We start from the raw sequence: 26,630 nt of genomic DNA, 5'->3' as shown, positions 1-26,630 counted from the left end.
CAGCATTTTTTGTGTTTATGTCCCTGTAGCTGTCAGCAGTTGTGTCAAAAAGACACGGTTTTGAGGATACTGCGAAAATGATTCTCTCCTCCATGTGTCCAACCGCATGCGACCATTTGCAAAAGGTACCTGCATCAGTATAGTTGCCTAGCTGCGCAAAATGTTATGCAGCAGTGATGCAATGACGCAGTCGGTGTGTTAGAAGCGCAAGGTATTCACCACACCGAACGCACTGCAACTGCCTCTGCAACGCAATGCTGCAAGGCAAAAGCAGCGTTTCATTGGAAATGAATGTAATTCTGGTGTATCAAAATGCCAAGACGCTGTTTGTGTTTTCGAAGCGTCAACATAGGCCCATTTTATCCTTTGAATGAGTGGAGGTTAATATAATCTTGATGATTTCGGAGCTCTTCCACCAGAAGTATGGCTGCAACATGGGAATGGTTTAACCTGTTTTGGAGACTGGTTTTTGTTTGGAATTTCGGATGACTGACGTGCCCAAAGTAAACTACCTGTTACTCAGGCCCAGAAGCTAGGATATGCATATACTTGGTAGCATTGGATAGAAAACACTCTGAAGTTTCCAAAACTGTTAAAATAATGTCACATGTCTGTGAGTATAACATAACTGATATGGCAGGCGAAAACCAGAGGAAAATCCATCCAGAATGTTGTTATTTTGAGGTCACAGGCCATTTCAGTGCTAGCCTATGGGAAATACAAATAGATAGGACCCAGTTTGCAGTTCCTATGGCTTCCACTAGAAAGGGAAGTGATTATTGCACAAGCGAGCCCATAGGTTAATCAGCAAGCATGGTGGAATTGGAGTTTTTTGACCAAGTAGGTGTTACCCCAGAAATGAGTGACCTCACTCATATTATCATAGAACCAGGTTTACGTAACCTTGCGTTTTTCTCTTTTTAACAGGTCAAATGATAAAAATGCACAAATTAAACTTCGTTTTTTCCCGACTAGAGCAAGAAAGAGAAATAGCCTCCAGTGAAGTGTGATGATTTGGGATGTTTATTTTATTTGGCTGAACATAACTATCTCCTCTCATCCAACACAGCATCTCTTCTACATCTTCCATTTTAAAAGATACATATGAATATAGTATGTATTCCAAAATCAAGTTAATCATTAATCCTTATGTTTTAACATTTGCAAAATCTTCAAATAATTTATCATTTGATTTTAGTAGGTTTGTAATGTGCGTGAAGCGTACAATGTAACACTCATTATGTGAAAGTACGTAAACCACTGGAGAAAATAAATAAATATTTATAGCAAATTAAAAACTTGCATAGTATGTGCCACACACAAAGTCCAAAGCTACCCAGTATTTCAAGAAATCTGACACCTAAGCTGAAGCTGCAAAGCTACATTAAAACAATGAACAACACACCTAGCTCTTCATTGGGTTTCGCTTCAGTCCCTGGCCCCTGCCTCTAGTATCTAACATTACTTATAAAGCAAAGCAGGTTCAGAATTAAAACCAGAGTTTCTGCATCAGCTGAGACTGCAACAACCAGATGCTAACAACACTTCCTACCTTAATATGGCGGTCTATTTAAGCTGACCAGGTTCTGCTCACACATCCCCTGCCGCCGCTTGCTGCAGCTGCTAGTATGCATTTGTTTTTCTTGTTACACACCACCACCAAAACCTCCACCACCCCAACCTCCACCTGTTTGGTTCTGTTTTCCTTCCTGCAGGTGGATTGGTATAGCACACCTGTAGTTATTATATGTTTACGCTTTGCTCTGACAGTGAGCTACCCTGAAGGAGCAGAGCCTATTGCCAAGACCTATTGTACTCTTCATATTCTCTAATAAATGGTTAAACGAATACCTAGTGTTTCCTTTCTGAACTGTATTTATGCCTGGAGAGGGAGTCCTTCAGAGGGAGAAACTGAGAGAGCTTCTCAGACTGGCTGGCTCCAGGGTTTAGGTTCACAGGCCAAACAGACGTGTCTTTATATCCTCCTGTCCGTCCTCGTTATGGCAGCTAATTCTAATGAGCCCCCTAGTCCAGACCACCACTTGAAGGGCAACAGGACACTCACTCTCCCACAGGGGCTTCATAGCTTCTGTAGGATCAAAAGGAGATGTTTGATTGTCAGATGCCAGGTTGTTCCAGTAACTGGCAGGGATTTTCTATATTATTAGTGCTTATTCTTGATTAGATCATTCTTACCTGCTGCCCTAGTGCTTGCATAGAGTTAAACTCGATTTGTTCCCTCTTGATTCTGACCCAGTCAGGCTCATCTGGGATCATAAAGGCTAGAATCATCTTGACCAGGATCAGGACATGCTGACAAACACATTTTAGTCATTTAGCAGACACTCTTATCCAGAGCAACTTAAAGGAGCAATTAGGGTTACGTGCCTTGCTCAAGGGCACATTGGCAGGTTTTTCACCTAGTCCGCTCGGGGATTCAGACCAGCAACCTGTCGGTTACTGGCCCAATGTTCTTAACCACTAGGCTACCTGCTACCCTCACCTATGTTGGTTGGGCAGATGATGACACTGTAACATTCTGTAAATAAGACAATTGTTATGAACCATATACTGTACTGTTTTGAACAAGATACTGTACCTCCACCAGGAAGGCTCCCCAGACCTAACTCCCCTCCCTCATACTGTACCTCCACCAGGAAGGCTCCCCAAACCTAACTCCCCTCCCTCATACTGTACCTCGACCAGGATGGCGACGAGTATGATGTTCTTTCCGCTGATCCCTCCCTCCAGACAGAACTCCTGGACGCGCGGGGACAGCAGCAGCAGCCAGCAGTTAGACATGACTGAGACAAAGCCCAGAACCTCAAACGCTGTCTGAAACATACAGGCATACAATAATATGGTTACAGGTACATTCAAGGACAGGAGCAAATACATGCAAATGTACACAGGGACATAGATGGGCACTGATTAGGAAATAACATTAACCACTACACGTTGCTCACATTTATTTATTTACCAGATTTAGCTTCATAACACATTTCTGTCTGCATTAAAAATGCCCTCTCTGTTTGTTCAAATTCTCACATCGCCCAAAACCCTCCTGACCTGCCACACCCCCATATTGGACACTGGGGCAGAGAATGGCTTGCGGAACAGTTTGCAGATCTTGTAGGCATCCCCTCGGATCTCTGTGATGTTGTTGAGGAGCAGGAGGACGGCGGTGAGCGGGTACACACAGGAGAACAGACTCAAATACCCAAACTGCAGCAGCAATTCAATGTACTCCGCAAACAGGCCCTGAAACGTAGCAACAGACGCAATAACACCAAAACAAATATACACCAAACATACAGTACATATGCAAATACACCCAACCCTGATTCTACCCCTTAAGGCACAGATGCAAGGAAACCAAGGCAGACTAGCACAATGAAGAGAAATAGAAGAAGAAAAAAAACATTTTACATGGACTTACTGGAAAAGGAGGAAGGCTTCTCTGGGCTCTGAGTTTGTCCACCTCTAGGTCGTCCTCCTGCTCTTTCTTATGGGGAGCACTGAGGTATCGGTCGACTATAAATGGCACCACCACCTCTGTACACTGGTTCATCAGCTGGTTCCCAATTAGCATAGAGGCAAGTCTCTGTGCAAAAATCGATAGTAAACAAACATAAATAGTTACATACTGTATACACACTCTCTCTGGGATCAATTACTACACACAGTGCACAGAGAGAACGTGATCTGTTCTGTTGTAGAGCTCAAGAAAACAATCTATTTGAGATCCATCTACCCTTTAAAATGAGGTATTTCCACATTGTATAACTTTTCCTCCGGCCATAGACAAACAGTGCTGCCCAGCTGAAATCTCTTACCTTGCGTAGCAGTGGTAGGTCCTGTTTGTAAAAGGCAATGTGGAAGAGCACAGCAAAGTTGTTGAAGAAAGTAAACTGAAAATGAGAAAGGGAGATGTTGGCTTCAATAAATATCTCTGGAGGCATGACTACAGATCCTGTATCTGATTTGCCTCCCACATCTGCTTATAAAAAAACAGCTGATACTATCTGCACAGTACTCTTATCTGTATCACAATACATTTAGCTCTGCACCATTTCTTACATTTGTCATTTACCAGAAGCTCCTATCCAGAGCAATTTACAGGCTAAATGCCTTGCTCAAGGGCACAACAACAGATGTAGCACTTAGTCGGCTCCTGGATTCAATCCAGCTACCTTTCATTTACTGGCCTTTTTAACAGCTATGCTACCTTTCTCCTGGGAGGAGGAGGATGATAGACTGATAGATGGGGAAGGAAGACTGACTGACCAGGAGGACTTTGGTGGTATGATGGTTCTGGAAAGAGGACTCCTCTCGGTGGTTTTCTATGTGGGGAAATCAGACAGATTTTCAGTGGACTTATCAGTTATCACACACAAACTGTGACACTTTGCATCCAATTGCATTCTCTATTATTCTATGAATCTGCTCTTTGGTGAAGTTAGCTCTGTGTTCCCAAACATTCTAACCCCTACTGCAATTATTCATCAACCTCACACTTATTCTCTCTCCCTCCCCATTGCCCAGTGCCCTCTCTCACCCCACTCGGTGAGTTGCATGGCCACAGAGTGGTACACATTCCCTAGCATGTTGGTGTAGACAATGTGGGCCATGGAGGGCAGGTAGAGCAGAGTTCCAGAGAACAGGGAGCCGCTGTCCTGATGGAAGCCCTGTACCAGGGCCTCTCCGTGGTAGAAGCCTGTCATCCCCAGCACCACCAGTCCCAGGAACAGCCCCACTAGGGGCAACGACACCAGTCCTACACGCAGCTGCCTCTGCCACTCCGGGAACAGGGGCTCCAGACGACCTGTTTCAGGGTTGAGCCCCAGGGTACCGTGGAAGCCAGGGCGGGGCCCTGCAAAGCGCTCAGCCAGGTTCAGTGTGCCCCAGCGGTGGGAGAGGGAGGAGCTCCGGCGCTTCCACAATTCGATGAACAGCGTGGACCACAGCATGCTGAATACAGCCTGTACCATGTGACCACTGACTGAGGGGCCATCGTCGTCCTCCTCCATCACCCCCTCCACGGCCTGCTCCTTCACCACCCCACCCCCTCCAGGCAGCAGAAAGGTCAGGACCAGGCCCAGGAAGGCAGGGGGAACCAGGGCCCAGGTGTAGAAGTCTAGAAAGCTGAAGTAAAACGCCACGGTGCTTCCAAAATATGATTGTATTGCATCTGCACAGGAAGAGAGCAATCATTAGCAGGACAAAGGAGCAAATGTGTGTGTGTTAGAGCTGGGAGATATGGATAAAAATCCATATCACAATAAATTCACACATTTTTTGCGATAATAATAAATCAGCAATAAATTACAATAAAAAAACATCCGGGAGGGGCTAGGCAATATGGGTAAAAAGTCATATCGTGAATGTAACTATTTTGCCCAATAACAACAATATACAACAATAATAAAAAAAAATGTCAATGGACAGTTACTTTACATTAGTGGTATGGCACTAGACAATTTGTCAGTGCCAAGTAAAACAACTGAGATGGTAGCCTATGATTAAAACAGTAAGCTATTTCATCTAACACATCCAGGAAATGCATGATTTGAGATTTTGATGTGCAACCTGTCAAAATTCTTCTGAGAATTTGACAACATCTTTGCATATTGGCCTCATGGCTGTATTCTTCAGCACCTGAGGAAGTGGGAACTCAAAACACTTAGCTAGATTGCTAACTCTAAATATGAGCCATGTAGGCTCAGTAAATATAGGCTCAGTAAATGTAGGCTCAGTAAATGTAGTCTAATGTCCTATAAAAACCTTTCACCGCTATGCCTAAGCTACAGTTCCACTTGTAAAGTGGTGCCATGAACTCAATATTAAGAGGTGAGAAATACATGATCTACTCACAGAAAGCTGTGACTCTCCTTTCTGTAACTAGAACAACACGAGTTGCTTTGAAAACTGTATTTCTCACAATACCATTTTGAGCAAAGGTCATATGCTTGTGCTTCTCAGAATGCATCTCTACCTCCTCACAGTGGGGATTTGATTTGATTTGGATCTCTTTAAGTCCCCATTTGGACTAATCTTCCAAGAGTCCTTAAACATTAAAATACAATTTATAATACGAACACATTTTCACATATAACACACTATTACAAACATACATAATATACTAACAATGACCCAATAAATACTCAATCTAAAAAATATTGATTCTTCATCTACTATAGTCCCACAACATTTCTATGTATTTAAATGGTTTTAAAATAATGTTTAAATTTATATATTGAAAGGTTTCTGGTTTGCTCAGTTAATTAATTCCATTCCTTTATTGCTCTAAATCTAAATTTTCTTTTGCCTATTTCTCTTTTCTGTCTGGATAACGCATAGACGGTGGACAATCTATTCCTAGTATTTATGGAATGTCTGTCTCTTACCAACTGAATACTGTTATGAATAGAACTTGGCTGTTTTAAATGATGTATATTATGAAATAAAATAAGCATGTTTTTTCCAATTATCTTGTCGATTGATGACCTCACAGTGGGGAGATGGGAATGAGAGTTAGCAGCCAACAGCAAAACAGGGACAGGCAGATACTTTCAAAGCAAGAATAAACATAATGCATAGACTATTGCTGTTGACCAAATAATGGTATTAGCACCAGCTACAGGAACGTTGTGTAGCAAAATCACTGACATAGTAGGAAGGCAGTGTCTGTGTCTGTAATTTTTGGTTTATCATCCCAGCTCTAGTGTGTGGGTGAATACAGTATAACTATTTTGTGTTTGCTTTACTGTATGTTGTTGTTTACCGAGAGGCTGTCCCCATATCTGCTTCTTATAGTACCAACTTCTGCCGAGGTCATTCAGTCTTTGCTGGTTATGTAGAGGGAAGATGTCCTTTATCACTCCTGCCCTCACCAGCTTCTGACCTACAGCACAGAGACAGGACAGATGGGCTACTAACATTATTACACATACAGGAGGTAACATAGCCAGAAGCTTGGCAGCATACATAAGGGACAGTGCAGATCACAGAGCAGTGACAGAGGACCGGAGAGCACTGAAATAATCAGCCAGAGGTGGTGCTCTGCTCTGCTGCAGAACAGCTTAGCTAAGCAAGATCATGACCAGAGGACAGAACATGCTGAGGTAAACCGAATAGCACACATGCGCACAAACAATACTATTCATATTACAGAGCAAGTGATAAAGCTTCATATGATACCAACTTTTGCTTTGTAGTACCTACTTTGCAGCACATTGTGGAGTCTTAATGGAGGCCTGGGTAAGGCCAAATGTCACATATTCCAACTTCAATTAATAATTTCTCAATTATGCATGAAGATACAAATGTCAAGTACATGTCAACAATCCTTCCTATTGAAGGACCTTTATATGGATAATATTTAGTGAAAATACCCAAAATCAGTCGTTTTTTGATCTAGTTTCATGAGGAATCACCCAACATCCCCATTTTATAGTATATCACTCTATTCACATACCTAAACACACACACGCACATGTAAAGACTCACAGATGTTCTCCCAGGCCTCCAGGACCCCTGGAGCCTCTAGGACTCCAGGGATTCTCTGCTTCTTCTGGGCCTGTAGAGAGTCCAGCTCATTCTTGACTATGTACTGACGCTCCGCTAGCGTCAGGAACTCCTGCATGTCATCTGGTAACACAGAGGACAGGCGTCAATCAAGATTGTCGTGTGTGTGTATATATATATATATATATATTAATATATATATATATATATATATATATATATAATATATATATATATATATATAATAATATACACACACACACAGTTCTGGAAAAAATTAAGAGACCACTGCAAAATTATTATTTTACTATTTATAGGTATGTGTTTGGGTACAATTAACATTTTTGTTTTATTCTATAAACTACTGACAACATTTGGTGGGAGAGGGAGGCAGCTCGACTTTGTTTGATGGCTTGTGACCATCCATCATCCAATTGATCACATTCCAGAGGTTTTCAATGGGGTTCAGGTCTGGAGATTGGGCTGGCTATGACAGGGTCTTGATCTGGTGGTCCTCCATCCACACCTTGATTGACCTGGCTGTGTGGCATGGAGCATTGTCCTGCTGGAAAAACCAATCCTCAGAGTTGGGGAACATTGTCAGAGCAGAAGGAAGCAAGTTTTCTTCCAGGAAAACCTTGTACGTTGCTTTTTTCATGCATGGGTGCGAAACCTGGAGAGGCCTACAAGCCACAGTGTCTCGCACCCACTGCAAAGAAAAAGCCATATCTCAGACTGGCCAATAAAAAGAAAAGATTAAGATGGCAAAAGAACACACACTGGACAGAGGCACTCTGCCTAGAAGGCCAGCATCCCGGAGTCGCCTCTTCACTGTTGACGTTGAGACTGGTGTTTTGCGGGTACTCTTCAATGAAGCTGCCAGTTGAGGTCTTGTGAGGCGTCTGTTTCTCAAACTAGACACTCTACTGTACTTGTCCTCTCGCTCAGTTGTGCACCGGGGCCTCCCACTCCTCTTTCTATTCTGGTTAGAGTCAGTTTGCGCTGTTCTGTGAAGGGAGTAGTACACAGCGTTGTACGAGATCTTCAGTTTCTTGGCAATTCCTCGCATGGAATAGCCGTAATTTCTCAGAACAAGAAGAGACTGACGAGTTTCAGAAGAAAGGTCTTTGTTTCTGGCCATTTTGAGCCTGTAATCGAACCCACAAATGCTGATGCTCCAGATACTCAACTAGTCTAAAGAAGGCCAGTTTTATTGCTTCTTTAATCAGAACAACCATTTTCAGCTGTGCTAACATAATTGCAAAAGGGTTTTCTAATGATCAATTAGCCTTTTAAAATGATAAACTTGGATTAGCTAACACAACGTGCCATTGGAACACAGGAGTGATGGTTGCTGATAATGGGCCTACAAAAATCAGCTGTCTCAGCTACAATAGTCATTTACAACATTAACAATGTCTACACTGTATTTCTGATCAATTTGATGTTATTTTAAGGGACAATAAATCAGGACATTTCTAAGTGACCACAACATTTTGAACTGGTGTGTGTGTGTGTTTATATGTATATATGTGTGTGTATATACAGTTGAAGTCGGAAGTTTACATACACCTTAGCCAAATACATTTAAACTCAGTTATTCACAATACCTGACATTTAATCCCAGTAAACATTACCTGTCTTAGGTCAGTTGGGATCACCACTCTATTTTAAGAATGTGAAATGTCAGAATAATAGTAGTTATTTATTTCAGCTTTTATTTCTTTCATCACATTCCCAGTGGGTCAGAAGTTTACATACACTCAGTTAGTATTTGGTAGCATTGCCTTTAAATTGTTTAACTTGGGTCAAACGTTTCAGGCAGCCTTCCACAAGCTTCCCACAATAAGTTGGGTGAATTTTGGTCCATTCCTCCTGACACAGCTGGTGTAACTGAGTCAGGCCTCCTTGCTCGCACAAGCTTTTTCAGTTCTGCCTACAAATTTTCTATAGGATTGAGGTCAGGGCTTTGTTGTCCTTAAGCCATTTTGCCACAACTTTGGAAGTATGCTTGGGGTCATTGTCCATTTGGAAGACCCATTTGCGACCAAGCTTTAACTTCCTGACTTATATTGAAGCAACATCTCAAGACATATCTACATAATTTCCCCTCCTCATGATGCCATCTATTTTGTGAAGTGCACCAGTCCCTCCTGCAGCAAAGCACTCCCACAACATGATGCTGCGTGCTTCACGGTTGGGATGGTGTTCTTCGGCTTGCAAGCCTCCCCCTTTTTCCTCCAAACATAACGATGGACATTATGGCAAAAACAGTTATTTTTGTTTCATCAGACCAGAGGACATTTCTCCAAAAAGTATGATCTTTGTCCCCATGTGCAGTTGCAAACCGTAGTCTGTCTTTTTTTATGGCAGTTTTGGAGCAGTGGCCTCTTCCTTGCTGAGTGGCCTTTCAGGTTATGTTGATAAAGGACTCGTTTTACTGTGGATATAGATACTTTTGTACCGGTTTTCCTCCAGCATCTTCACAAGGTCCTTTGCTGTTGTTCTGGGATTGATTTGCTCTTTTCGCACCAAAGTACGTTCATCTCTAGGAGACAGAACGTGTCTCCTTCCTGAGCGGTATGACGGCTGTGTGGTCCAATGGTGTTTATACTTGTGTACTATTGTTTGTACAGATGAACGTGGTACCTTCAGGCGTTTGGAAATTGCTCCCAAGGATGAACCAAACTTGTGGAGGTCTTGGTTGATTTCTTTTGATTTTCCCATGATGTCAAGCAAAGAGGCACTGAGTTTGAAGGTAGGCCTTGAAATACATCCACAGGTACACCTCCAATTGACTCAAATTATGTCAATTAGCCTATCAGAAGCTTCTAAAGCCATGGCAAAATTTTATGGACTTTTCCAAGCTGTTTAAAGACACAGTCAACTTAGTGTATGTAAACTTCTGACCCACTGGCATTGTGATACAGTGAATTAGAAGTGAAATCTGTAAACAATTGTTGGAAAAATTACATTGTCATGCACAAAGTAGATGTCCTAACCGACTTGGCAAAACTATAGTTTGTTAACAAGAAATGTGTGAAGTGGTTGAAAACGAGTTTAAATGACTCCAACCTAAGTGTATGTAAACTTCTGACTTCAACACTATATATATATATATATATATGGACATGTTGTAGAACAATAGTGAACAAATCAAAACTATGAATTAACACATATGGAATCATGTAGTAACCACAAAAAGTGTTAAACAAATCAAAATATATTTTAGATTTGAGATTCTTCAAAGTAGCCACCCTTTGCCTTCATGACAGCTTTAAACACCCTTGGCATTCTCTCAACCAGCTTCATGAGGTTGTCACCTGGAAGGTTCTACAGCTGCACCATCGAGAGCATCCTGACTGGTTGCATCACTGCCTGGTACGGCAATTGCTCGGCCTCAGACCGCAAAGGCACTACAGAGGGTAGTGTGTACGGCCCAGTATATCACAGGGGCTAAGCTGCCTGCCATCCAGGACCTCTACACTAGGCAGGGTCAGAGGAAGGCCCTAAAAATTGTCAGACTCCAGCCACCCTAGTCATAGATTGTTCTCTCTGCTACCGCATGGCAAGCGGTACCGGAGCGCCAAGTCTAGGACCAAAAGGCTTCTCAACAGCTTTTACCCCCAAGCCATAAGACTCCTGAACAGCTAATCAAATGGCTACTCGGACTATTTGCATTGACCCACCCCACCGACATTTTTATGCTGCTGTTACTCTGTTTATAATCTATGCATAGTCACTAACTCTACATGTACAAATTACCTCAATTAGCCCGACTAACCGGTGCCCCCGCACATTGGTTACCCGGACTATGTGCATTGTGTCCCGCCAACCCCTCTTTTACGCTGCTGCTACTCTGTTTATCATATATGCATAGTCACTTTAACTATACCTACATGTACATATTGCCTCAATTAGCCCGACTAACCGGTGCCTGTATATAGCCTCGCTACTGTTCTTTTCAGTCTTTTTACTGTGGTTTTTATTTCTTTACTTATCTATTGTTCACCTAATACCTATTTTTTACTTAAAAATTGCACTGTTGGTTAGGGCCTGTAAGTAAGCATTTCACTGTAAGGTCTACTACACCTGTTGTATTCGGCGCACGTGACATATAAACTTTGATTTGAATGCATTTCAATTAACAGGTGTGCCTTGTTAAAAGTTAATTTGTGGAATTTCTTTCCTCAATGTGTTTGAGCCAATCAGCTGTGTTGTGACAAGGTAGGGGTGGTATACAGAAGATCAACCTATTTGGTAAAAGACCAAGTCCATATTATGGCAAGAACAGCTCAAATACGCAAAGAGAAACAACAGTCCAGTATTACTTTACGACATGAAGGTCAGTCAATACGGAAAAGTTCAAGAACTTTGTAAGTTTCTTCAAGTGCAGTCGGAAAAACCATCAAGCGCTATGATGAAACCGGCTCTCATGAGGACCGCCACAGGAAAGGAAGACCCAGAGTTACCTCTGCTGTTCATTAGAGTTACCAGCCTCAGAAATTTCAGCCTAAATAAATGCTTCACAGATTTCAAGTAACACACACATCTCAACATCAACAGTTCAGAGGAGACTGTGTGAATCAGGCCTTCATGGTCGAATTGCTGCAAAGAAACCACTATGTACTAAAGTCACCTATAAGAAGAAGAGACTTGCTTTGGCCAAGAAACACGAGCAATGGACATTAGACCGGAAATCTGTCCTTTGTTCTGATGAGTCCAAATTTGAGATTTTTAGTTCCAACCGCCATGTCTTTGTGAGATGCAGAATAGGTGAACGGATGATCTCTACATGTGTGGTTCCCACCATGAAGCATGGAGGAGGTGTGATGGTGTGGGGGTGCTTTGTGGTGACACTGTGATTTATTTAGAATTCAAGGCACACTTATCCAGCATGGCTACCACAGCATTCTGCAGCAATACACCATCTGGTCTGCTCTTAGTGGGACTATCATTTGTTTTTTAAAGGGAAAATGTCCCAACACACCTCCAGACTGTATATGGGCTATTTGACCAAGAAGGAGAGTGATGGAGAGCTGCATCAGGTGACCTGGTCTCCACAATCACCCGATCTCAACCCAATTTAGATGGTTTGGGATGAGTTGGACTGCAGAGTGAAGGAAAAGCAGCCAACAAGTGCTCAGCATACGTGGCAACTCCTTCAAGACTGTTGGAAAAGCATTCAAGGTGAAGCTGGTTGTGAGAATGCCAAGAGTGTGCAAAGCTGTCATCAAGGCAAAGGGTGGCTAGTTTGAAGAATGTGAAATATATATTTGCTACAGTTATAATTGTATTTCTTTAACACTTTTTTGGTTACTACACGTGTTATTTCATAGTTGTGATGTCTTCACTATTATTCTACAATGGAGAAAATAGTAAAAATAAAGAAAAACCTTGAATGAGTAGGTGTGTCCAAACTTTTGACTGGTACTAATGTATGTATATATATATATTTTTAAATATATTTAATATGTAATTTGGGCTATATTACCACACTCTTACAACAGTGAATGTGTGTCTATCTATTCCTACAGAATGTGTATTGGGTACTGAAGATCTACACAACAAATTCAATGACTTGTTATTAACTGCTGATACTGTTAATCTCCCTCTACTTTCCCCCACCATTACCAACGTTCTTACCAACGTTGCTGAAGTTGTCTCTGTCGTGGTAGGAGAAAGCAACCATGTCTTCATTGTGGTATTTCTTACACAGACCCAGGTCCTCTGTGGCTTTGAGGAATGTGCAGCGAGGCGCAGACACCATGATCACATCCCCACACTCATCCTCTCCAGGGTGGGCCAGCAATGCTGCTCCTAGTCCAGGGAGGAGGAGAGGGTCAACTTCAATACTTCTGCCTCTACTGCAGTGATCTTAGAGGATGTATATGCTTTTGTTTCAGCCCAGTACTTAATGACACAGCTAATTTAGCTAATAAACTGAGATAGCCCCGCAGTTGTATTGTGCAACACTTTGAGTCAAAAGTCTTTGTCAGGCTTAACCCACATGCATAAAGCATTCACTGGATGAGGGTACACTACTTTTAAACTCTTGATTCAATAAGCTAATCATCAAGCGCAGGGGAATCAAATGAATCAGATGTGTTAATAGCACTCAGCAGGACCAAAACAAGCGACACAGACTGAAGAACAGTCAGACCTCTGCTGATAACCCGACATGACCTCTCACCTCCGTGTCTCTTTGAAGCTTCAATCAGGGAGATGAGCCACCTCTTGGTGACAGGCTGGACATTGTTTGACAGCTGGATGAGGACCAGGGGCTCCACCTGCTTAGACACACAGCAGGGACAGCTGACCTGCGTCCATGAGTCCTGGGACAGGACCTTGGTCTGTGTCTGGACAGAGCCATTATCACCCAGCGACATCATCACGTCCCTGTGGAGAGGCAGTGTGAGGAGGACAAGGAGTTTTACTGTATCTGTTATACACTCTGTAATCCACACATTTACAAGGGTTGTTCCACCTCAAAAAGACACAAGAAAGAGGATTTTGACACCCACCATCTCTGATGGTTTCTGTAGTTAGAAACAGATAAGATAAGCATTCCTGCAACATTATTTGGATTAAATATAATTTGATCTGAGAAATGAAACTAATAGATTGCACCTCAATTGGCCATTTTAATTTATAGTATTTATATAATATTCAATAAATATAATACCCAACATCCAATTTGGACCAAACTTCTTCCTACCAATGAATATTTAGATATAGGTTTGCCAGTGGATATCTGTAATGGTAGACTCAGTAATTCCAGTTTAGTCTATCGTTTTTCTGATGTGATCAATTATTCCTTCAGATTTAATCATACTTAATTATCCATTGTCTCCTGGCCACAGAACAATTAGCAAAAAATATTTGATATCACTACTAATGTCACACATTACATTCATCCTAGGTAATGTACTATCAACTGGCATGCTAAATTAGGCAGCTGTATATGTGAGGGGGAAAACAAATATCTTTATATTATCTATAAATATTCTAAAAAGGCTATTAGGTAGCTAGCTAGCTTAAACACAATAGGATTATGATCAGGATGTCTGGTCTGGTCTCTGTTTCACTGTATCTTAACTAAGCCTGTTGGATGAGCTAGCTAGCTAGCTAGCTAGGTTGAAACTGCTGGGGTAGAGCTAACTCCCACCATCAGCCTAGTTTATCAATGTAGCTAGCTAATGATTTTAGATAGGAAAAACTATATTTGCTAGTTATATATTTTTAAAGACTTGCTACTGACTATTAAACACGTTTTGCCAAACGAGTTATCTAGTTCCCCTGAATGTTTATTGATGGTAACTGAAAAAAGTAGTGAAGAGGCTGTTGTTTTGGTATACTTTAGCTGATATAGAATAGGCTTGTACATGGACATAGTAGTGTTTCCTTAACTAAGTTGGACTGAATAGGCACATTTTTATTCATGTTTTTGTCATTGCAATTCAGGTGAAGGGAGTAAGATCACTAGAAAGGAGCATGCTGACAGACCAGGAAGAAAGCTGTTGTTGCACAGCAAAGGTATTACAGTCAATGCTTATGAACTTAATATGATGTGTGAATTACTCATTTATATCACTGGCACGTATGAAAGGTTTGGATTATTCAGCAACATGAGCAGTAAATGCTAACACGGCTTTGGTGATGAAAGGTAATGTCACGGAGGTCACTGTATCTATTAGAAGCTGACCCCAAACATTGCATTATATGCCCAGAACCTAATTCACCTGGTATCGGTTTCACCCAGACAAATATATGGTGCGTATCTCTTTGGCCCATTCTTCTTCAAGGTTTATTGGCAGACTACACTCATAAGGTGTATTGCCGCCACCTACTGTACAGGATAAAAATAATCCCCCCAAAACAAAATATGTTGTCGATTTAACAAAAACACTAACCAAATTCACGCTACTACTGTGTGGGGGGGGACCTCTTTGTTCAGTACTTCCTGTAACCTTTCGCCTGTAAAGTCCTGGAGATCCAGAAATCCATTTGCCGCCTTCACAATGATGTCTAGCTTCTTAGATTTTTTATTAGTTTGACTAGTGCAATTTATCACTTTCGCTATAAACACAACAAAGTCCACCTTCGCTGTTAGTGTGTCGGGATCCTTCTCCTGCATGGCAGACTGTGGGACATCCACTACTATCTCTACTCACTCCTTTAGCTATTTTCACTGCCTCACATAGGAGACCTGCTGGAAAGCTTTGATCCTAGCTACTGCGACCTCCTTCCTCCTTACAGGGCACTCCGGGAACGTGATCACAATTACAGCAACATGCTTCATCTGACTCTTTAACTACTAAGTTACATATTTATTCCTTCGACAAACACTTGCCAGATGTCCAAACGTTTTACAACTGTAACACTGCTGCGGCTTCTGTGCATATGGTCTCACTGCATATCTCACATACCCAAATCGGGAGAACCACTGCATCAAATGACAGTAAAACCGATAGACTTTGCTTCTTTCCATCTATCATTTGATTTAAGTGTTGTCTACCACTCCTGGCATGTTATCCCTAAAACACACAGCCTCTAAGTCCAACGAGACACAAGAGATGACACCTTTTTAACCGGCGCCCTACTCTGAAAATCATAGCTTTCCACTACATACATCGACAACTTGTAGCACCACAGAGCCATCTCCTTTTGCGCTTTTGACACACTCAAAAATCATACCGCTCCTGGACACTCTGACCGATTCCACTTTACCCAATTAGTCCTTCACCATCTTTAAGACCACAAAAGGGTCACCCCAAAAAACATAATTGCTCGTGAATCGCTCTCCAACCATAAACTGCTGTTCATTTCCAACTGTAGCACTTTTTTTCTCCACTCTTTTTCTCCACTCTTCTTCACCATCGTCCACTCATTCTCACCAACTGTACTCGCGCCAACAGAATCGCATAATGCTTCCGCCCTCGCCCTCTTTTGCCCGTGGTAACTCTTCCCCCTGTTTATCACGGGAGTAATTAATTGACGCTTCACTGATCTGGACCTGGGGGTTGCTTGCACCTGTTCTTAATTTAAGGTGAACGCCAGAAGTAGAACACTGTCGAGGTGAGCTGGGAGCAGTGTGGTTGCAGAGCCTGAGCCGAGGCGACTGAGGAGAACGCGTGCTGCTGCTGGAGCAGACCAACCAGTTTCCATTTATGGGAATTGGGAGGGTGAACGCATGACCATTCCCAAAGCTAAGTACCTCTCTATAGTTCATTTCCAACATTTCACCTGATAGCACTGCCTGCCAACATTCTCTACTGTTTTGTGTGCTACGCACTCGTTGATGCCAGTGCACCTATTGTGAATCGGGTCGAACCAGAAAGGAGGCCTTTTGGGATACTGGGAGGGTGAAACACGTTTACCCTTCCCCTAAGTATGACTTTCATGGCCTCCCAAGTGGCGCAGCGGTCTAAAGGCACTGTATCTCAGTGCAAGAGGTGTCACCCTGGTTCGAATCCAGGCTGTATCACATCCGGACGTGATTGGGAGTCACATATGGCGGCACACAATTGGCCCAGCGTTGGCCGGTGTTGGCCGTCATTGTAAATAAGAATTTGTTTTTAATTGACTTGCCTAGTTAAATAAAAATGTAAACGTTAAGTACCCTACCCCTCTCACTCAATTAGCACCAGTATATACTCCCAACCGGAGCCTGTTTTCGCTTTGTCGTTATGGGCTATTGTGTGTAGATTGAGGGAAAACAATGATTTAATCAATTTTAGACTAAGGCTGTAATGTAACAAAATGTGGAAAAAGTGATGAAGTCTGAATACTTTCCGAATGCACTGTATGATGTGGCTGTCCATGGTTCTGTTTTCGCTCTGTGTGTGTGTGCAAGTAGAAAAACATGTTGACTCACCCTACTTGTAGAGAAACGCCAATGCCATTCTCCTTTCATGTTCAAGAAACAGTCTATGGCTGTCATACAGTACATGCTTTTAGTGTTTGTTGTCCTAGGCTACCTGGCTAAAAAGCTTGCTCGCTAGCCTAACTTCCTTTCATTGGCAACGATGAGCCAGCTTGTTAACGTTAGCCTACTACAGTCGTGGCCAAATGTTTTGAGAATGACACAAATATTAATTTTCACAAAGTCTGCTGCCTCAGTTTGTATGATGGCAATTTGCATTTACTCCAGAATGTTATGAAGAGCGATCAGATGAATTGCAATTAATTGCAAAGTCCCCCTGTGCCATGAAAATGAACTGAATCCCCAAAAAACATTTCCACTGCATTTCAGCCCTGCCACAAAAGGACCAGCTGACATCATGTCAGTGATTCTCTTGTTAACACAGGTGTGAGTGTTGACGAGGACAAGGCTGGAGATCACTCTGTCATGCTGATTGAGTTCGAATAACAGACTGGAAGCTTCAAAAGGAGGGTGGTGCTTGGAATCATTGTTCTTCCTCTGTCAACCATGGTTACCTGCAAGGAAACACGTGCCGTCATCATTGCTTTGCACAAAAAGGGCTTCACAGGCAAGGATATTGCTGCCAGTAAGATTGCACCTAAATCAACCATTTATCGGATCATCAAGAACGTCAAGGAGAGTGGTTCAATTGTTGTGAAGAAGACTTCAGGGCGCCCAAGAAAGTCCAGAAAGCGCCAGGACCTTCTCCTAAAGTTGATTCAGCCGCGGGATCGTGGCACCACCAGTACAGAGCTTGCTCAGGAATGGCAGCAGGCAGGTGTGAGAGCATCTGCACGCACAGTGAGGCAAAGACTTTTGGAGGATGGCCTGGTGTCAAGAAGGGCAGCAAAGAAGCCACTTCTCTCCAGGAAAAACATCAGGGACAGACTGATATTCTGCAAAAGGTACAGGGATTGGACTGCTGAGGACTGGGGTAAAGTCATTTTCTCTGAATCCCCTTTCCGATTGTTTGGGGCATTTGGAAAAAAGCTTGTCCGGAGAAGACAAGGTGAGCGCTACCATCAGTCCTGTGTCATGCTAACAGTAAAGCATCCTATGACCATTCATGTGTGGGGTTGCTTTTCAGCCAAGGGAGTGGGCTCACTCACAATTTTGCCTAAGAACACAGCCATGAATAAAGAATGGTACCAACACATCCTCCGAGAGCAACTTTTCCCAACCATCCAGGAACAGTTTGGTGACGAACAATGCCCTTTCCAGCATGATGGAGCACCTTGCCATAAGGCAAAAGTGATAACTAAGTGGCTCGGGGAACAAAACATCAATATTTTGGGTACATGGCCAGGAAACTCCCCAGACCTTAATCCCATTGAGAACTTGTGGTCAATCCTCAAGAGGCGGGTGGACAACAAAACCCCACAAATTCTGACTAACTCCAAGCATTGATTATGCAAGAATGGGCTGCCATCAGTCAGGATGTGGCCCAGAAGTTAATTGACAGCATGCCAGGGCGGATTGCAGAGGTCTTGAAAAAGAAGTGTCAACACTGCAAATATTGACTCTTTGCATCAACTTTGTGTAGTTGTCAATAAAAGCCTTTGACACTTATGAAATGCTTGTAATTATACTTCAGTATTCCATAGTAACATCTGACAAAAATATCTAAAGACACTGAAAATGGAAATTTATTTGTGTCATTCTCAAAACTTTTGACCATGACTGTACATCTAGCTACATATTGAACTTCCATTCTCTCAGGCCAGGGGCACAATGTATGAATTTATGGTTGGCTCAGAATCGCCATTATAATCATTGGCCGGTACGACGAATTAAGTAAAATCACAAGTCCAAATCCCTATCTCCATCCATGGCTAATTTAGGAAAGGGACAATTTTAGCCACCGGAGGACAACGACACAAGATGCAACAATTCAAAAATGTTTTCTGTCAAATATGTTTTGATGTGATTGTGAAGCCAAATCCTAACTGGCCTCCCTTGACTTTTTTATTTATTTATTTTTTGGTACAATAGGACCATTTAAAGTTGAGCTCACTCAGTTTAGCTCAACGCTGATTGGCTATTATTTTATGCTTATTTTATCAAGGGAGGCCAAATGCTCGCTGGCTTCCCTTGCATAGGGGCCGAGATTGGTGTGCAAGAACTTGACAGGCCTGCACAGAGTCCTGACCTCAATCCCATCGAACACCATTGGGATGAATTGGAACGCCCACTGCGAACCAGCCTTAATCGCCCAACATCAGTGCCCGACCTCAATAATGCTCTGTGGCTGAATGAAGCAAGTCCTGCAGCAATGTTCCAACATCTAGTGAAAAGGCTTCCCAGAAGAGTGGAGGCTGTTATAGCAACAAAGGGGGAACCAACTCCATATTAATGCCCATGATTTTGGAATGAGATGTTTGATTAGCAGGTGTCCACATACACTCCATTACCAAAAGTATGTCGAAATGAAAGGTTAACATACAAATGTGTGCATAACATGGTGTTTTATGTAGGCTACGCTTCCAATGATGTAGCCTCATAGGCCTATGCTTATTATCTTGTCAATGTAGGTCACGGATTGTGTGGAGAAAGATTGCACGTCCTTTCGGGATCAAGCGCTGCCCCCAAAACCGTGTCATGGACCTTGCCAGGGAGGCAAAGCCCCGTCTGAGACAGGTTCTAATAATGTAACGTAAAATTAGCTAACAGGTCTAGCCACTAGCCTCTGTCTAAGGTGAACTAGTGGTTGCCTAAGTTAGCTTAATAACTTAAATAAATAGCCTATAACGGAGACGATGCCCCTGTTTTGGGATAACCTATGCATCCTTCATTCCTCCCATCCTTGAAGATTGATAGATGGATAGTTTATTTCACTTTTGTATATTATCTACTTCAGTTGCTTTGGCAATGTTAACACATGTTTCCATGCCAATATAACCCCTTGAATTGAATTAAAATGGAATAGTGAAAGGAGATATTATGCTAGGCTACCAACCAAGTTATGTCAAATAAGTGATTATTTATTTATTTATTTATAGCCTATAAAGCTTACATAATTGATCTAATAGGCTGATATTTAGATCAATGATTATTTCGAGAAAGGGAGAATGCATCCATGAATATATTCAAACAGTGCCTCAGATTAGCTGGTTGGTGCATGCAAGAGTCGTCCTTGAGTTACACCTCCTCCCACAGACACTTGCGTATAACCCGTGGTTCGTTGTTCATTCCCCCCGAAGCCGTTGGATAGCCCTATCCCTTACATCCACTTGCCCACTGTAACGTGCTCACAACGCACCATTGCCTTCAGAGTGTATGCCTATAATCTCAAATGGACAGCTATTAGATTGATGCGCGTAAAAAAAATAAGATTGATGCGCAGTGACACATGTTTGAACGAGTGTATTAGTTCACTAGATTGATAGCCGTTTGTTTTGACCCCCAGTTTTTTACCACCCACACACACCTGCATACACACACAACCTGCCGTCTCTACCTATGTATGTAACCACGGTTCCTCATGAAAATAATCTGTGGCACAACCTTTTCCAGGTCCTAATACTTATAATAATATGGTTATTATATGCTAAAAGAGCAAGGATTTCATTCTTACTAAAGCCAACTCTAAAGTACACAGTAATTTCATCAGGTCATCTAACACACAGCAACACGGAGTCAGGGAGACACTTATCCAAATCTCTACATTAATCTTGAAACATAACTGAGACTTTATTCTCAAAATGTCGAGTTTATTCTCGAAGTATTGTCACTTTATTCTCGAAATGTCGTTGCTTTATTCACAATTTAATTTCTACTTTATTCTCGAAATATTGCCACTTTTTGAAGTACTATTATGCAAAAAATAGTAATCCAAGTATCACCACCTATCGCTGTTTATTTTATTTTTTTCTCTTCACTTGGCCCTAAAATTATTCTGTAGCATAGACATTTAAAATTGCTAAGCAAAAGTAAAAAATATATTGTAGTAAATAGATTTGGAAAATTATTTGTAACCATAATTTAGCATCGATAGTTTCACTTGACAAAATCAAAGTTGTTTATAAATATACAGTGCCTATAGAATGTCTACACCCCCCTTGGATTTCTTCACATTTTATTGTTTCAAAGTGGGATTAAAATGTATTTAATTGTAATTTTCTGTCAATGATTTACATAAAATACTCTGTCAAAGTGTTTGTACACATGCATGTTTTGGAATATTTTTATTCTGTATATTTCTTTTCTCTCTGTCATTTAGGTCATTATTGTGGAGTAACTACAATGTTGTTGATCAAGCCTTGGTTTTCTCCCATCACAGCCATTGAACTCTGTAACTGTTTTAAATCACCAATGGCTTGGTGACATCCCTCAGCAGTTTCCTTCCTGTCCTGCAGGTCAATTCAGAAGGACGACTGCATCTTTGATATGTGTGAGTGCTTTAATACATCAGCCACAGTATAATGTTTAACTTGACCATGCTTAAAGATGCATTCAATGTCTGAATTTATTATTTTTTACCTATATACCAATCACTGCACTGGCTTTCGAAAAGCTCCCTGGTCTTAGTAGTTGAATCTGTGCTTGAAATTCAACACTCGACTGAGGGACCTTAAAGATGTTTATGCATGGGGGACAGAGGAAGGGTTAGTCCTTCAAAAAATCATGTCAACCTCTATTATTTCACACAGAGTCCAAATAATGAACTATGTGATTTGTTAAGCCACATTTTATTTCTGAAATAATTTAGGCTTACCTAAACAAAGGGGTTGAATACATATGCAAAGCCCAGACTTTCTATAGGCACTGTAAGTCTATTCACACAGTCAGTGTTTGAATTTCAATATCACAAACAGTTTGTTTTAGGCAGTGGTGGCCCGCCCATTAGTTGCCCCACTTGTGATTGTAAAAAAAAATGAGTGACTACTGCCCCTCCCCCCACACACACACAAAAAATGTCACAGCTATTTTTACAGTAGTTTGCTCTCATTTCAATTTCGGTCTAACTCGGAAATAAACTCAGCAAAAAAGAAACATTTCTTTTTCAGGACCCTGTCTTTCAAAGATATTTTGTAAAAATACAAATAACTTCACAGATCTTCATTGTAAAGGGTTTAAACACTGTTTCCCATGCTTGTTCAATGAACCATAAACAATGAATGAACATGCACCTGTGGAACAGTTGTTAAGACACGAACAGCTTACAGACGGTAGGCAATTAAGGTCACAGTTCTGAAAACTTAGGACACTAAAGAGGCCTCACAGTGCCAGACCACATGTAACAACACCTGCACAGGATCGGTACATCCGAACATCACACCTGTGGGACAGGTACAGGATGGCAACAACTGCCCGAGTTACATCAGGAATGCACAATCCCTCCATCAGTGCTCAGGCTGTCCACAATAGGCTGAGAGAGGCTGGACTGAGGGCTTGTAGGCCTGTTGTAAGGCAGGTCCTCACCAGACATCACCGGCAACAACGTCAACTTTGGGCACAAACCCACCGTTGCTGGACCAGACAGGACTGGCAAAAAGTGCTCTTCACTGACGAGTCACGGTTTTGTCTCACCAGGTGTGATGGTCAGATTCACATTTATCGTTGAAGGAATGAGCGTTACACCGAGGCCTGTACTCTGGAGCGGGATCGATTTGGAGGTGGAGGGTCCGTCATGGTCTGGGGCGGTGTGTCACAGCATCATTGAAATGAGCTTGTTGTCATTGCAGGCAATCTCAACGCTGTACGTTACAGGGGAGACATCCTCCCTCATGTGGTACCCTTCCTGCAGGCTCATCCTGACATGACCTTGCAGCATGACAAAGCCACCAGCCATACTGCTCGTTCTGTGCGTGATTTCCTGCAAGACAGGAATGTCAGTGTTCTGCCATGGCCAACGAAGAGCCCGGATCTCAATCCCATTGAGCACGTCTGGGACTTGTTGGATCAGAGGGTGAGGGCTAGGGCCATTCCCCCCAGAAATGTCTGGGAACTTGCAGGTGCCTTGGTGGAAGAGTGGGGTAACATCTCACAGCGAGAACTTGCAAATCTGGTGCAGTCCATGAGGAGGAGATGCACTGCAGTAGTTAATGCAGCTGGTGGCCACACCAAATACTGAATGTTACTTTTGATTTTGAACCCCCCTTTGTTCAGGGACACATTATTCCATTTCTGTTAGTCACATGTCTGTGGAACTTGTTCAGTTTATGTCTCAGTTGTTGAATCTTGTTATGGTCATACAGATATTTACACATGTTAAGTTTGCTGAAAATAAATACAATTGTCAGTGAGAGGACATTTCTTTTTTTTGCTGAGTTTATGAAGTTATTTCAGAACGAAAGTTAACTGGCTAGTGCATCATGCTTTATGTTAGATCATGTATTTTCACTTATTGCGTTCTCCCTAGTGCACTTATTCATTCATGAGCTGCCTGCTCGTTCTGAATGGTATTGTAACGACCCTGGGTTTATAAGCGAGGAAATCGACTCTGCCGCACGAGCATGCTTTTGCGGCACAGTCGATAGCGCGCCGGACTTCGGGCTAGAAGGTCGAGGTTTGGAGACCTGCTCCCTGCCTGTTTCATTACAGTATAATATAATCTGTTCAAAACAGTGGCAGCATGTGCAGGAGTGGTCATGTTTTTTTTGTTGTGTTTTTTTTTTTTTTTTTTTACATGTTAGTTAAATAGGCGTATTTATGCTGTTGTTCAAATGCACAGATCTCTTTATATATCTTCTCCAAGAAACTACTGGTAGTTTGAAAACCTTGCATCATATTTCTGTCATGCTGCTTTGTTGACAACTCCAACCACCACCATAATGACCCTCCCCCTCCTCACCGCCAGGCTATTCAGCAGCTGCAGCCACTGGTTTTACGAGGAGGTAATTTTTTTCCGCCTGCCTTTCCTTCACCAGTTGGCTGCCATCTGACAATGGCCCATATAAACAACATCTAAACTATATCAACTAATTTCCTACAAAGACATATAATAACAGATGTAGCCTAAAGACGAGCTTAAATTGACACTAGTCTGATGGGTGACACTATTATCAATTGTCTTGTAGCCTCTGCCGAGTCCCCAACAACTGGAAAGCGAGTTTGCGCTTTTGGATGTTAAGGCGACACTCCATCTTAACTCCTCCTCAACATTTACTGGATTGGTCAAACAGTGCACAAAATAACCTCTTGTTGTTGTCAAGACCAGTATGTAGAGGATCTAGTTTCAGCCATTTCTTTTACGCCTGTTACGCTAGGTAATTAACCGAGTGAAAGAGGAGACTGCAGCGCAGCGTGGGTAATTGACAAAGAAGGGAGCGAGTTTACCAAAAATAAACTTTTAGAAATCATCCTTGGTGCAGGTAAGGCGTTTTTATTTCATAACCTATCGGGAAGAGCGGGTTCAACGGTTTCTAAAACACATACATTTGCCAAACAACTTTAAAATTAAGGCATGGCCTCTATTTCAAAATATCACTTTTGTAGAATATTACAGCCGCTACTCAATGGGTTCTACATTTGGGCACTTGGGGCAGCATAACCATAGGCTACTAAGCACCGACTACTAACATAATACAACTTAAAGTGATTCTGTTCTTTTGAAATAAAATGGACATATTTTTAAAATGTTTATAAAGACCTGTCTTATCAAAATAATGTTGAATTTCTTTGTAGGTGTATAACACTTGAATTGTGGTGTTATTTGTTTTTACATATAGTGAGTATACCAGACATCAGGAACACTTTCCTAATATTGAGTTGCACCCCCCCTTCTTTTGCTTTCAGAACAGCCTCAATTCGTACAAGACATGGACTCTCCCGTGTTGACTCCAATGCTTCCCACAGTTGTGTCAAGTTGGCTGAATGTCCTTTGGGTGGTGGATCCTTCTTGATACACACAGGAAACTGTTGAGCGTGAAAAACCCAGCAGTGTTGCAGTTCTTGACACAAACCGGTGCACCTGGCACCTACTACCATACACCATTCAAAGGCACTTCAATATTTTGTCTTGCCCATTCACTCTCTGAATGGCACACCATTCTCAATTGTGAACATACACAATCCATGTCTCAATTGTCTGAAGGCTTAAAAATCCTTCTTTAACCTGTCTCCTCCCCTTCATCTACACTGAGTGAAATCTACACTTATTGAAATCAATAAGGGATCATAGCTTTCACTTGGATTCACCTGGTCAGTCTGTCATGGAAAGAGCAGGTGTTCTTAATGTTTTGTATCCTCAGTGTACAATATAAAACAAACTTTACCTCAGTACCTACCTGCTCTAAAAAGTTGGGTAAACAATACTTTCCTGTGGATATTTTGTCTCAAGTTTCAAGCAGCTGAAGGACAAATTGCACAGACAACCGGTAGAGTAAGTTTACATTTAAACTTTTTTTCAACATTCTGGCTTGTAAGAAACATTTGCAGACATTAGTTTCAGGCTGAATATACCAATTTTGTATTATAGCCTGATTAATCAGACTAGCAATATTTGAACAGACCAGCAACTTCCTCTTAGCTCTGCCTCTGTATACAGAGATGCAACATGTAACATCAAGGCCAAGGAAAATGAAAGAGAAGGGAGTGGGTAGGGAAAGAATAAGAGTGAATGAGGGGCTGTACAGTACCTGACAATGTGTTGAGGTTTAGGTCAATAGGCGTATGCGGATGTCTGGCCCACACCCCCTCTGATGTTATGTTTTAACACAAACTAATATACACACAATGTGGTCCTGAAATCAAGGTGGGGCCTGTTCAGGGGTCCTGAACACTGCCACAAACACACACACACTACGGATATGTCCTTGCAGATGGGTGAGTCGGAGTTGCAGGACAGGAATGCAGTGAAACTTCTACCTCCCTTCAGGGTGTGGAGCTCCCTGACTGGCACCTCCCAGCTCTGCCTCTGTCTGTCTGCAGCTCTGGGTCCTACTGTCCGACAGAGTAGAGGACTGTATTCCCACAGGAATCTCGCAGTAGTCAGAAACACAACATTGGGATGACTTTTTAAAAACCTGCAGATTAAAAAGACTGCAGATTATTTGGAAACACAATTACAAACAATTTTGGATTGACCAATGTAGATATTTTCAAATACATGCAACTTAGAAGTTTTATATCACAAAATGTTGATTTTAAATATTTTGGACATCAGAGCAATTTTATTAGATTTAGAAAAGGATATTCAAATGATAGGTAAACTATACAAAACCTTGCGGAGCCTATC

The 26,630-nt window shown here is 42.0% G+C and overlaps 1 protein-coding gene across 1 annotated transcript; it reads right to left on the bottom strand.

Annotated features, from left to right (window-relative positions):
- Positions 1-1,040: 1,040 nt before the first annotated feature.
- Positions 1,041-26,215, bottom strand: LOC120066651 (anoctamin-10-like). Its single transcript, XM_039018083.1, has 13 exons — positions 26,032-26,215; positions 13,721-13,926; positions 13,174-13,347; positions 7,510-7,650; positions 6,785-6,904; positions 4,559-5,191; positions 4,288-4,343; positions 3,837-3,911; positions 3,440-3,604; positions 3,070-3,261; positions 2,698-2,835; positions 2,197-2,313; positions 1,041-2,089 (listed from the first exon to the last, which is right to left on the bottom strand). Exons 2-13 carry the CDS (start codon positions 13,917-13,919, stop codon positions 2,081-2,083), a joined length of 2,019 nt encoding a protein of 672 aa, XP_038874011.1. The 5' UTR covers positions 13,920-13,926; positions 26,032-26,215; the 3' UTR covers positions 1,041-2,080.
- Positions 26,216-26,630: the final 415 nt, after the last annotated feature.

The sequence above is a fragment of the Salvelinus namaycush genome, chromosome 21 (genome assembly GCF_016432855.1).
Source record: "Salvelinus namaycush isolate Seneca chromosome 21, SaNama_1.0, whole genome shotgun sequence".
NCBI classification, from domain to species: domain Eukaryota; kingdom Metazoa; phylum Chordata; class Actinopteri; order Salmoniformes; family Salmonidae; genus Salvelinus; species Salvelinus namaycush.
The sequence above is the reverse complement of the archived record's forward strand: the minus strand, read 5'-3'. Positions and strand labels throughout refer to the sequence as shown.

Coding starts and splice junctions, on each gene's coding strand:
- LOC120066651 (XM_039018083.1), bottom strand. CDS start 13,919: ATGATGTCGCTGGGTGATAATGGCTCTGTCCAGACACAGACCAAGGTC. Junction 13,348..13,720: donor AGCTTCAAAGAGACACGGAG/GTGAGAGGTCAT, acceptor TCCCTGGACTAG/GAGCAGCATTGCTGGCCCAC. Junction 2,314..2,697: donor TCGTCGCCATCCTGGTCGAG/GTACAGTATGAG, acceptor TGTGTTTGTCAG/CATGTCCTGATCCTGGTCAA.